Source organism: Rhinolophus ferrumequinum, chromosome 2, assembly GCF_004115265.2.
Source record: "Rhinolophus ferrumequinum isolate MPI-CBG mRhiFer1 chromosome 2, mRhiFer1_v1.p, whole genome shotgun sequence".
NCBI classification, from domain to species: Eukaryota; Metazoa; Chordata; class Mammalia; order Chiroptera; family Rhinolophidae; genus Rhinolophus; species Rhinolophus ferrumequinum.
Genome location: NC_046285.1, coordinates 48,451,892 through 48,466,139, shown reverse-complemented (window position 1 = coordinate 48,466,139; position 14,248 = coordinate 48,451,892). Strand labels below are relative to the sequence as shown.

The following is a 14,248-nucleotide window of genomic DNA, read 5'->3' as shown; positions in this document are numbered from 1 at the left end:
ATGTATCTCCTTGGTCACTTTTTTTCTGCCTTTCTTAACTGTTCTGTAAGAGCTCTTTAAACGTTTTGGACCTTTTGTTGTTTATATATGTAGAAACTGTTTTCTTCTAGATTGTTAATTCTAGAACAAGTTTCAAATTTTCATATAGTTAAATCCTTCATTTTTTTCCCCTGATGGTTGCTAGATTTTGAGTCTTGTTTAGGAATGCCTTTCTACTTCAAGGTAATGTAGATTTCCACATGAAGCTTGTATAGTTGGGTTTGTTTGCATATTTTATGTTTAGCTCTTTAATCCATCTGGAGTTAATACATATAAATGATGTGAGGTAGGGCACTATCATTTTAGATTCAGTAACAACAAATACTTTAATGTAGAATATTTTCAGATAAGTAATTCTGGACTGATATTAGAGATAACCTTTTTTAGTATTAACTTCTTAGAATTAAAGAAAACACGTTTTTTAGTTCCTTTTGTATGTTTCTATTTGTGAAGCAGCTACATATTACAAAGTTCATTGTAGGGCAAAGTTGCTGTTTATTATTCTCTTTACTTAAATTAGACTATTAACTTTAACATCTAATAAAGAAATTATTAGAAGTATAGATTTGCATTTCCCAATTTTTTTCAGTGTGTGACAAACTAAGCAGATAGATGTCTGATAACAGTCAGTCCCTATACGTATTCTAGTTCATAGTTATGACGTATCTTTTAAAAAGTAGATCATTACTATAGTATAGAGAAAATACAGACAATCAAGGCAGAGGAAAACAGCAAGAGGAGATAGGAATGAAAGAAATAGGAAAACAAATATATCATTGATTGAAAAGATAAGAGAACAAAAAAGGAAAGAGGAAAAATCAGAGAAGTTCACCTTTTTTTCCTAGAGAGAAGAAGTTTTATGCTGTCCCCGTCAATCTTTTAAAATTATCTCAGACCTATAAATAATAGTGTGGTTTTATTTGTTTTTTGTCTTTTGTTTTAGGGTTGAGATGGACTTCTGCTGTCCTCCTGGGTGCCACCATTTGTATTATCTGTTTAAATAGACTGTCAAATGTACACTGTTAAATAAGCTTGGGGTTCTTGTGTTTATGTTCATATATCTTTATTATTTCCTTAGGCAGTTGAGAATTTTGAACCAGCAACTTAGAGAACAAGAAAAAACTCGAAAGGCATCTGGTTCATGGGAACGTAACCTTGAATGTAGGTAAAAGAACTTTAAGAACTGATGGTAAATTCTTTGTGGCTCTGGAAATATTGATAAAGAATTGAGCTTTATTAATTGTAACTTTGTCTTGAATGGACTTTTTTTTAATCAAAAAACTTAAAAATAGGAATAATACTCCTTATTAAAATTTAAAGTAGTATAGGAACAGAAAAATAAAAAATCCATGCACCCCATTTTTTTAAAAAAGGCTGTATTTCCTTTCACATATTTTCTGTTGCTATATGATTGATTTATTTCACAAATAGTTACTGAGTACCTACCATGTGACAGGCACTAATAGAACTATGTCAGTACTTTGCTTTTTGTAGAAATGAGATTTATATATATATATGTATGTATATATGAGATTTGTATGAGATTTGTATGGTATGTACTCTTTTGTAGCTTGTATTTACTTAACACGTAGTGGATATTTTTCTCTATCAAAATACATAAATATGTTTCTTTCTATTTAAGGACTACTTGGATATTCTGCTTATAGGATTATGCATTTAAAGTCCTCTGCTGATAGGTATCTAGATACTTCCCCATTTTCCCAATGCCAGCAGTGCTGCACATATGTCTTTGTGCAGCAAATGTGCACATGTGTGAGCAAATGTTTTCATTGATTATAGCGGAATTGATGAGCCAATGGGTATATACAGTTGGAATTTTGACAGCTATTGCCAAATTGTCCTCATGGATCACATAGCTTAAAGTAAAAGAAAAGAAAAAGGACAAAAACTAATAGTACCAGAGGGAAGGATGAGAACTTTTTTGGGGGGTTGGGGAGGACATTTCCTAAGCCTGACAGAAACTCAGATGCCAAAATGGAAAAGATTGATAAAATATGCCCCCCCAAATTTTTTTTTCCATTTTCTGCACAGCAAAATTATAAATACATTCAAAATGCATCAACAAAATGGCAAACATGATATGACAAAGGCTTAATTTTCTTAATATGTAAGTATCTCTTACAAAGGAATAAGAAAAATATGAGCACCCAACAGAATATGCACTTCATAAAAGTGTTGAACTTCACCAGAATAATTTTGGAAAAGATCACTGGAATTTTGCTCTGAATAAATGATGGGGGTAGGCAGGCTGCGAGGGAGAGAGGCCCAGATGGGAAGTAGGGATATCAGTGGTTCCTACTCGAAGTAGTTTATCTCTTTTTATTCTGTACGCATTTACTTATTGTATCCTTGAGAGCATTTATTGCTATTTATAATCACTTGTTTGTTACCAGCTCCTTGAGAGCATGGGCCATGTTTCTGTTGTTCACCACTGTGTGCCCCGATTCTACTGCAGGGCTTCACACAAAGTAAGCCTTCACTCAAGCCTGCGTTGTTTAAAAAAATGGTATCATATACTTTTATGGCTGTTAGAAAGAGTGTGATAGGTATATGGCTGATACATAAAATCTTATGGGGGGAAAAGGCAAGGTTAGAAACTATGGCTATACTGTGGTATGATTCATTTATGTTAAAATATGTATTATTTGCAAAAATGTTTTCAAGAAAGATACCAAAGTTAATAGTGATCATCTCTGGGGGAGCGTGGAGGTGGGATGGGAGAGAGATTCTTCACAGAGAATCATTGGTATTTCGTGGTGTTTGAACTTTTAAAAATTTTGTGCATGTATTATTCTCGCATTAAAAAAGGTTAAAAAAAATTTTTTTAATGCCCAAAATATCAATTGGAGAAGAAAGGCATAGCTTCTGCCAAACAATTTTACAAAATACATTTAGTATTAACATAGAAGTGCTCAAGCACATAATTGTTAAGTGAAATCAATGAATTCTAAGCTTTTTCTTTTTTAAAAAAACAGATCTCAAGTATGTACTTTTTAAATTGGGGAAGTAATTATTTGATCTGTTTTGTCTTACAGTGTTTTCTCTTCAATCATTGAATAAGTCACTGCAGAATCAATTACAGGAGTCATTGAAGAGCCAGGAATTACTACAGAGTAAAAATGAAGAGCTTTTAAAAGTGATTGAAAATCAGAAAGATGAAAACAAAAAATTTGCTGATATATTTAAAGAGAAAGATCAAACTATACTTGATAATAAACAGCAATTTGACATTGAGACAACTAGAATAAAAATTGGTACGTATTTGAACTGTAGTTATGGTCACATTTTTTAAAAAGGAGTAAGGAAAGTGAAACTTGTTTGTCGTTTTAGAATTGGAGGAAGCCTTAGTCAATGTGAAAAGCTCCCAGTTTAAGTTAGAAGCTGCTGAAAAGGAAAATCAGATATTGGGAATAACGTTACGTCAGCGTGATGCCGAGGTGACTCGACTGAGAGATTTAACCAGGTAATACTGGCTATTTGAATAACTTATTCCTTCGATTAGATGTATCTATAAGCTTCAAAATAATTTTAGAACTACTGTCTGTTCCCTTTCTTTTTCTCTTATTCTATCAATTTTTTGCTAATTTCTAATGATTTTTATTGTTGTTGCTCCAATTAAGTTAGTTTAAAAATTTTGAACCTGGCTAAATGCTTTTTGAAATCATGTGATTCCAGGAAAAGGGCTGTGAGGAGGAGCTGAAGATTTGTTTAGCAAAATGATTAAGAGCGCTCTGGCTCTGAAGTTAGAGAGACCCGAGTGGAATCCCAGCTCTACCATGTATTAGCTATGTGACGTTGAACAAGTTATTTACCTCTCTAAACCGCAGCCGTAACATTGAATATGGTTGACAGGGGGACTAAGAAATGTCAGGATAAGCACTTAGCACAGTAAGCCTTCCTATCACATGATCTTGGGTAAGTCACTTAGCCTCTTTGAGCCTCACACATTTCATCAGTAAAATGAGGGAGGTGGCAGCAACCCCTAAGATCCCTTCGTTCTCTTTACTCAAATAAATAAAATCACCTCACTCAGTTGTTTTTATTAGTAGTTTCAGGTGTGCATTACTCAATTTTTATATGATACACACTTATCAGTTCAGTTTTCTCTTGAGACATTTGCTAAGATTTGGATTTTTAACTACTTTTTAAAATCCCAGAAGTCAGTTATTTTAGGCCTGCATATCATCATATATGACTGTGCCTTTGAGTGATCGTGGAAGTTCATAGCTCTAAATATAAAACAATTTTGAATATAAAACAGTCTCCTTTGTATTTTAAATGAGAAGATCCATTTTGAATTATAAACTTTTAGGAAAAAAATAGATGAAATAGTAATATATATAATATTTAGTTTATTAATTTAGTTTTGTAAACATTTGAAATGACTTTATAGAAGTTATGTTAGCATAGAAATATTGCTTTTCATCCACTTTCATATTTCAAAGAATAATTTCATTCAAACTTTATTGAACAGTAGGAAAAGCAAAGACACTTCTTATATTCATGTAGTGTTATAATTAATTAGGCTCTAGTCAAAGTTCCTAAAATGTTGGCCTATACCACTCTCATTTCAAGTAAAATAATTGAGAAAATGTGCCGTCTTATGAAAGCCTTTATAAAGTTTCCAGAGAAAAAGCATCTCATTTCTGAGGAGTACTTTTGGGGTGAAAACTCTGTTGTTAGCAAATATTTATGATAAAAAAAACTAGTCACAAAAGGCTACCTACTGTACGGATTCCATTTATATGAAATGTCCAGAGTAAGCAATCCCACGGAAACAAAAAGTAGATGAGTGGTTGCCCAGGGCTGGGGAAAGAAGGGAAGACTAGGGTGTAACTGCTAATGGGTACAGAGTTCCTTTTTAAGGTGATGAAAATGTCTGAAATTAGGTAGAGGTGATGATTGTACAACTCTATGAAAATACTAAAACCCACGAAGTTGTACGCTTTTAAAAGATGACTTTTATAGTATATAAATTTAATCTCCAACTTTTTAAAAAGTGTATTGATATATAGTCCGTTTGGAAAAGAAAAAGGACACGAGTGAGCAGGGTCCAGGTCCACGCGCGGTTACTTCAGTGTCACTGGGCGCGAGGGGCTTAATTCTCAGCCTCAAACAGAGAGTGAGGCCGAGAATCTGGTTCCCTGGGAGTTTTCTCTTCTTCTCACAGTTTTTCTCTTCATACCACAAAATCCGGCTCCTTTATGGGCATGAAATCAGAAGCTGATGTTATCTTTTATTTATAAAGTACTTTGACTTAAAAAAAAAAAAAGTCCTCTCTCCCCTGTCAACGGAAGGAAGATTTTAACATCTGCATTTTCATAGATGGGGAAACTGGGACCATGCAAATTAAATATTAATACAAATTGAATAACAGAGAGGGGACTACAGCTCACATCTCTTAATTCCTAGCCATGTTTTCTTTCACTCTTGCACATGTCATGGCCTTAGCTGTAATAGAATAGTTTATTCCTGGTAATAACTCCATGTCTAATGTACTCTAAGTAAACCTTAGCATTTTTCTACCTGGGATATGGATGGATAAATGGATGGATTCATTTGCTTATTCATTTATTCAACAAACATTTATTGTATATTATGTTCCAAATATACCTATATGTGTAAAATACAAACAAAAATATTTAAACATTTCAGTTGCTAAATATCCACATCATGAAGCAAAAAGCTTCATGTGCACTGATTATTTATGTAGGGAGATACATCTTTTTTTTTTTTTTTAAGAATAAACTGGACTAAAAACTTTAACGTGTGGTGTATTTGCGAAGAAAATTAACAAAAATGTAAGAACAGTTTTCAGAATATGTAATAGTATAATTATTCTAGAAATTAGCATAAATACAAGCCCAAAGAAATGAAGGAATTTAACCTGATTTTCACAGCTTGTTGGTGCCTGAGCTGGGACTTGAGCCAATTTTTCAGATTCCCTCTTTAGCCTTGTTTGCTGTTTTGAAAAGGACAGCTTCTCTCTGAGAGAAGATGACCCATTATTGAGAGATTTTTCTACCTTTGTAGAAGATACCTTTGTGTCTGCTCATTCTTTCAAAATAACACAGTCTGCCTTTTCCAGTGTTTATTAGGAATGAAAAAGCATTCGCTTGTAACTGGAGCCTTTTCTTAACATTTATCCTAACCTAGAAGCATTGGAACTGAAAAAGCTCATTATTTCTTGTGTATTATCTACTCTTAAACAGACTATGTCTGACCTATTAGACATAGATGTTTTGTTCTCTTAAGACTCAAGAATTTTCCTGTCAGCTTTTTTCCATTGTTGTCAAGGACCTTTTATTTTTATGCTGGCATAAATCCTGCCTCATGACTGCTAGCTCACCCATTAGACTCTTTAAATGATTATAGAATTAGTGGGCTGGCTTAGCACAGTGTCTTATAAGGGGTAATAGTACCCCTACATTTTCTGAAGATTGAGTAACAGCCTCAAAATGCAAGTGCATATACCCATTGATGGCAATTTTTTTGTCCTTTAAATTAAAAAGCAAAACAAAACAACAGACCTGTCTTTGATTAATTGTATCTAAATTCACCCACGTTGGTGATTTATAATATTAATATGTTTGGTGACACCCTGTGCAGTTCAATTCGTTAGGAACATCTACAGTACTATCCTATAGCTGGGCTACCGTCACCACTTTACTTTGACTTTGACATTAGAAGGTAAAGCAGCAACATCCGACAGTACAGATAAATCTTCACATTCATCTACCCCATCCCTCTTCCCTATAGTACTCTACCTCAGTTAGGTAGGTGTATGTCTTTTGTATGTGTGTTTTAAATAATCTCTTGGAAGAGAGATATCACAAAATTTCTGGATGCCTTTCTCCGGCTATTGGGGAGGAATACTGGAACTAGAGGATACACATACAAGGTTTAACCAAATATCCTGAATGACCTCTCTGTCCCTTCTCCAAACTTCAATAATTTTGAAATACGTATTTATCATTTTTTTTAGATTTTACCACAATACATATAAAACCATTAAAAATGTGGGGAAAATGAATATATTTTCAGTAAAGAAATAGTAAGTCTTCTAATAGCTTCTAAGAACACTCTTCCAAGTGCTGAAATTTATGTAAATTAGTATATTTTTATAACTAGCCAAGAAAGAGCCTTGTCTGTCTTATGAAATGTGCTAATTTTCTAAGCATTAAAAGTCAATGTGCTTAGCTGTACCCCAACTAATACGAACACAGATATATACACTTTGTAGCTCTTTAGATGCTTGCGTTGCTACCTTTAAAATTTTGGCATATTCTCATCTCTTTAATTAGAGATTTTTCTTTTAATTTCAGAAACAATAGTGAGTCACATTTTGTTTATACATCAGAATCTTTAATTTCCATAGATTAAGCTGTTATTGATGTCATTGTCCCTTCCTTCCTTTCTTTATCACTGATTTTGTCCATAGCAAAAATAACGTTTTTAAGTCTAGAAAGAGAGCTCAACATGTCTTCCTTTTCAAAAAATAAATGAAAACTTCAGTATGCAGTTCTGATCGAATTAATTAATGGGTCATTATTTATTATAGCATTCCTTTAAAGATACGTACCTATAGCATATTTTTTGTCTTTTAATAATAGCTCATTAGCTTCTTGGAAGAGTTATGAGAAAAGATGGCAGGAGCCATTGCCATTTGAACAACAATTAGAACTCAAAATAGAGCATGTTTAAGATTATGGTGTAAGCCAAGTTGGAAAAAATAATTTTTTTCTTTCGTAGGAAGAAAAATCACTCATTCTACATCCAGAGGTATAATCACTGCTAACTGTTTAGTATAAACATTTCCTTTTGGTATATTATTTGGATGTGTGTGATTGCTTTTACAAAAATAGTATTGTATGCATGTTACTTATGGCCTGCTCTTTTTAATTTAACCTCATATAACGCACATTTCCCTATCAATATTCTTTACAACAGGACTGTAAATGGCTGTGGTGCAGTTATACCATAATTTACCTATATCAGTCTACTGTATTTGAAGATAAAAATATTAAGCCTGTCTATTTTTTATTGCAAATTGTATCTTTGGGTACAGCCTCTTGTGTAGGATAGATTTATCAGTAGGATAAATTCCTAGAAGTGCAAATTGGTGGCTCAAAAGGTGTGGGACATACAAATTTTCTGATGTATTGCCAGTGTGCTCTCCAGAGAGCTATACCAGTAGTACCTGCCTCTCCAAGCTTCTCTCACAAGGGCTTATTTTACTGTTAATTTGATAGGCAAAAAAAGTCACATTTTAAAAATTTGAATTTGTCTGATTAAAAGTTGAACTTTTAAAACATGCTTATTGGCTAGTTGCAATCTTTTAAAATTACCTGTTGATGTCCTTTGTCTCTTTTAAATTGGTGCATTTCTTTTTCTTATCAATGTGTAAGAACTTATGTGATTGAATTCAAATAGACTAAAGCTTGGTTTAAAATGGCTTTAATAAGACTAATAATAAAAGCTGCCATTAAATGAACAGCCATTTAGTGTGAAACTGTGCTAAGCACTTCACCCTTAGGTTTTATTATTTTATCATATTTAATGTTCATTGTAATTCTGAAGTAGGTATCTTCATTTTGCAATTGAGAAACTTGAGATCAGAAAGGTTGAGTGACTTGCCTTCAGGAAGAGCTAGTGATAGCACAAGGATTTGATTCCATTTCTGTCTGACTTCAAATCCTGTGTGGTTTTCCTTACATCACACTTTTCCTGGTACTTAGCTGTTGCTTATACCTATTTATGCCAGATGATATTCGAACCACCCTTTTTTTCCAGTATTGTTCCAGTGTCCTTTGCATATATATTTTGAATAAAGAGAAATAACTTAATTACTAATAAAATCCACTATCAAATGAGTAGTATATTTAACATTTTGCAATGTTGCTCAAGAATAAAGCATCTCTATACCTTAAGACAAAAAAATTTCTGAGCCTCTGCTTTTAATAGTTTAGACATAATATTAGATTTCATGCAAACCAAGATCTTTCATCATTTGTTATTTTAATTTGCTCTTTCCTGAGAGTATTCTTTGATTTTGTGCTTTTAGTTGCTTTTCTCCATATTAAGAACCAGACACTTGCCTCCAATCCTTTTTTTTAAAGATGAGGTATATATAAATAAATGAAAGAAATGGGTGAAAAAATAATTAGTGTACTAAATTCTTCTTAACAGAACTTTACAGAGCAGTATGGCAAAGCTTCTGTCAGATCTTAGTATGGACACTGCTCGCTGCAAGCCTGGGAATAATCTGACCAAATCACTTCTGAACATTTATGAAAAACAGCCTCAGCATGACCCAATCCCAGCTCACACTTCCATAATGAGCTACCTAAATAAGTTAGAAGCAGATCCCTCTTTTACACATTCACAGCCGCTTTCTACAATGAAGAGTGAGGAGAATACAGTGCCAGATAGTCCCTACGAAAACGTTCTGCCTTCCAAAGGCGCTCCGCACAGTGACCCTGGGAGCGGAGAGGAAGTACCTGCCCCTGGAATCTTGTCTACCCTTTCCAAACAGGATTCTGGTGAGGAGAGCGAAATGACGACTTTAATAGAAGATGAGTGTAATCTGGATAATACAATTTACATTCCATTTGCTAGAAGCACTTCCGAAAAGAAGGCAGCACTGTCTAAGAGGTTATCCCCCCAGCCACAGGTCAGCGTAGCTCCGCCAAAGCTGATCAGCAACAGTGGACTTGTCTCTGAAAAAGAAAAGAAATTGTGTGCACCCGGAGTTTGTTCTTCTTCTGGAGAGGAAGCAGAAGATGCACCTGAGAAACTTGCCAGAACAACTGACATAGAGGACAAGCAGCTCCTCAAAAAAATAAAGGAAGCCATCTGCAAGATCCCCGCGGCCACGGAGGAGCCACAGGAACCGGCCGTGCATCACGGCCCCTCCACTTGTCAGAGCAGCCGCTTCGAAGCGAAAAGCAGTGCTGTCTCCGACAGTAGCTTTTTACATTCGGACCTGACATCTGACTGGAGTATCTCTTCTTTCTCAACATTCACGTCTCGTGATGAGCAAGACTTCCGAAATGGCCTCGCAGCGCTGGATGCCAACATCGCTAGACTCCAGGAGTCCTTGAGGGCTGGTCTTATGGAGAAGTGAACTCAGAAGAAAGTGGATCAAGAGCTTCTTTTGAAGAATAGAACTTGGTTACTTTGAATGTATATTTTAAATTTCTTTAGAGAAGTGATGTTTTATATTAATTATGTGTGAAAAAATGAATAATAAATTTATTATTGGGATATATTGACACCGGAACTTATAAAAGAAGTCATCTTACACTAACATTTGCTGAAAGAAGAAAGTCGTGGATAACTAGGAAAGTATTATGTATAATATTTTATTTTAGTACTTAGCAGTCAGAGTTTTTTTATTACACTGTTGGGCAGAGGGTGCACGTTGGAAGGATTGTCTGGTTTTCCTAAAGGGAAGGGAGTCTCTGGGTAAAATATATTCAAACCTAGAGTTTATGGATTCCTTTTTGGTTTTTTAACGGCATTGTGTTTTTATATGGATGTTCTGTGCTACAGGCTAGTATTTTTAGTGAGATGTATAAATATTTAAGACAGACAGTATTCCACCTCTTAAGAAATATTGATTGGTCTAATAAAATATAGGTAACATACCAAGTTAGCATACGGTTTTTTAAAACTTTAGCACTTTTATTTATTTTTATCATCATTGCATGTTTAAGGCCTTTAAAAAATAAAATCAGACTCATAAAAGAATTGCTAACAGGTAAGTTTCAGTTTGAGCACTTTGGTTATTTTAATAAAAAAGTAATGTTTATTTGTGTTTTATCCTTACTACTTGTGTATTTGAACGTGATGGAGTTTGTAAATCTTGCACTGGTTTTAATTCTGCCTTTCTGGACCAATTATTTTTTCAGCACTTGAGCTGAGAATTCTCTCTAAATGATATGAACCAGGTTGGACTCTGCTGCTCTATACTAACACCACTTAACTACTCAGTGTCTCTTCTCTCCATGTAAGTAGCACATTGTAACTCTGAGGAAGTTGGGTGTTGTGTTATCACTAATACTCCATACAAATCACCTACCTGACGTCATGTGTTTAGTGCTTGGGCAAGCTTTAGCATTAAAGAGGGTTCTGCTGGTCCCAGAAGCTCTTCCTGCAGTTTTGTTAAGTATTGGTGCTGCAGCTTCTGAGGTAACCAGGTATAGCCTCTTTGACATGTCCACATTTTATAAATAGAGATTTCTTAAGTCTGAAAATATTAGGTGAATTCTAGGCTATTTTCACAGAATTGTCCATTAATACTTTTAATTTTTCTTACTTCCAGTAATTAATTTTCTTCATGAATTGATTCATAAATTAATTCATTTAGTGGTTGCCCAACCACTAAACACATGACGTCAGGTAGGGGATTTGTATGGAGTATTAGTGATAACACAAGCTAACAGGCCACAACTCTTTAACATATTAAGTTCACAAGTAAAAGATAATAAAGCAAGGAAGAAAATTGTGTGATCTGTATATTCCCAAATATTCAATTGTTATTCATATGCAGAAGTAAATTCTTAAGATTATTATATGATGATACAAGATCGTCCTATTTTACCCTTACTATAGGATGAGCATTCTTATGTGCAAAGAAAATTTTAAACTGCTTATGAGTTCATTTAATTAGGGGTTAATAATTTGATTTAAAAAAAAATGAGACTGGAAAATCCTTGAGGGACTATTTATTTGATATAAGACATATACATGGCATAGAAACATGAAAAAATTCAGTTAAATTTCAAGGTGGAATATGACCCTAAGAAAATGGATGGAAGAGACACTGTATTTTATAGAAATTTAGAGAAGAAGGAAGGCAAAAAAAAAAAAAAAAAAAGTGGTCGGAGAAAACCTAGAAGAGATTTCATTTGGATCTTAAATAGTGTATAGGATTTGGACAATCCTGTGAATATCTTCAAAATGTTTACCCCACAGAAATTCAGTATCACAAAATGTGGGGGTTGTTTGGGTAGTATATTAAGAGGATGGTAGATAATAACATCAACCGGACTAAACCAGAAGGGTCAAGATCATATTATAATGGTAATAATAGATGTTGATAACACAGTTAGAAGTCTGGGGTTCAGATTGTAGCTCCCGGCTGAGGAATAATCATTAAACATGAAGTCATTGGGTGTTTGGGTATCTTTGGTGGTGGTGCTTTTTTTTTTTCAATTGAGGATCACCAGATGAAATTGGGTGTTCTTAGAATTGCAGAGAGTGATGGTAAATCAGGATTAGAGGAGGGAGCGATTGGAGACCACTTAGAAAGCTGTTGCAGTAGTCCACCCATAAACCGACAAGCCTTTGGCAATAAAAGTGAAAAGGAGAGACAAACTGAAAAACTGTTCAATAGGCGTGGTGGTGACTTAATAGAAAGTGGAAGAGAAGGGGAATTCAAAGATGACTCCAAGATTTCCAATTTGATCAGTTTGAGTCACACTGAGCAAATAAAACATCAAGGTCTGGGTTAAGTCCCAAGTTAACAAATCCCACGTTGAGCCTTGATACAGAACTGTAAGTGAAGAGTTGGATAAAAAGGAGAGAGAGAGAAAAGGTGCCCGTTCTCAGGAGTCCTCTAGATGTGCACACCAGGAGTGAGTACAACTGCCCATCATAGTCTCACACAGTCAGTCTGGCCCAAATCCCAGCCGTCTCACAAACGCTTTATAGATGTCCCAGAGTGTGTGAGACATATTAGTGGAGTGTCCCCTAACCTGTGCCAGGGCGAATTCAGTATCTCCTGATAGATACTGGGTGTAGAGGGGGAAAGAACCATCCTCCAGCCTTTTGTCACTAGTCTGCTGTCCTTACTTGGATCTTTGGTGGTAATGTACAAACTGTTAATGGATTTAGCATTTGTGTACCATTGAAGATGAAAGAATCTGATTCTATTTGACCAAATGTAGAGATCCTAGGGGCAGAGCAAAAAAAGCCAAAGTACTTGGCCACCACCCTGGAGTTAGTAAATCTTTCAAAAATCTTTACTTTTCACTAAAGGTGGAATTTCTGTCAAGTGCCTTCCAGGTTACAAAGGCCTGCTTAAACTACATGGGAAGTAGGGCATGATTGCATAGCCTAGTTAGAAAGGGCATACAGCCAAATCACATCTTACCAGGTACGTATCTATTGCTCATGTGGGCTAACCCCTTCCGCTACAGATTCATTCATTCATTCAATGAATGAAATCAATGAAAGCTCTAATATGGGCCATGTCTTAATCTGAGCTCAGAGAATACAACAAAACGAGATATTCTCTGTCCTCAAGGAGTTTACATTACAATGGGACACAAGCAAAGGAACATACAGTGATACCATGTTTCTCCGAAAATGAGACGTAGCCGGACAATCAGCTCTAATGTGTCTTTTGGAGCAAAAATTAATGTAAGACCCGGTCTTATTTTACTATAACAATAAGACCGGGTCTTTATGATATGGTATGATATGATATGATATGATACCAGGTCTTATGCTAATTTTTGCTCCAAAAGATGCATTAGAGCTGATTGTCCAGGTAGGTCTTGTTTTCGGGGAAACACGGTAAATACTGTGAAGAAAACTACTAAAGGGACAAAGAATGGCAGAATTGCCTTAAGTTTTAATTATGGTAAGAGGCCCCTTCTCAAAAATGATGTCCAGAATTTAAGCATACCACTAGATAAAGTTGGATTTAATTTGCTAGCTAACAATCATTTTTCAAATCTGTTAATTCTAAATGTCCTTATGCTCAGAATTGCTTAAACGAATGATTTCTACATTATACTGCACCTTATATTTTGATGTTTTTGTATACCGCTTGTGGAGAACTGGTCGCTATTTTATTTAAAGCAGTGGGCCCAAGTAGGACCTTTCAGAAAATTATTATCAGATATGATAAGATTTTAGGGGTTTTAGGGCTTCCAAATTGAGTTTTCAGAAGGATGTTAGAAGTCACCTATCTCACTATCATAGCCAAAGAAGGAATCTGTCCTACAGTGATACCTATTCTGGTACGATACCAAACGCACCATGTATATTCCTTATGCCTGCAGTACCCTTTTGCCCAGGCTCCTGCCGACAAATTCTTACTCACGCTTCAAGCCCCTCGTTCTACTTCTGTGCCTTGTATGCACCTCCATAGGTGTCAACCTTCCTACCCTGTATG

At 35.0% G+C, this 14,248-nt stretch overlaps 1 protein-coding gene across 2 annotated transcripts in view; it reads left to right on the top strand.

Annotated features, from left to right (window-relative positions):
- Positions 1-13,535, top strand: part of CCDC14 (coiled-coil domain containing 14) — a 41,485-nt gene extending 27,950 nt beyond the window's left edge. For both annotated transcript variants that reach the window (XM_033135422.1, XM_033135426.1), the window contains 4 exons: positions 1,118-1,200; positions 3,096-3,314; positions 3,391-3,523; positions 9,250-13,535. In XM_033135422.1, coding sequence (XP_032991313.1) covers positions 1,118-1,200; positions 3,096-3,314; positions 3,391-3,523; positions 9,250-10,186 — 1,372 coding nt within the window. In that variant the 3' untranslated portion in view covers positions 10,187-13,535. The remainder of the gene's footprint in view (positions 1-1,117; positions 1,201-3,095; positions 3,315-3,390; positions 3,524-9,249) is intronic.
- The last annotated feature ends 713 nt before the right edge of the window (positions 13,536-14,248 follow it).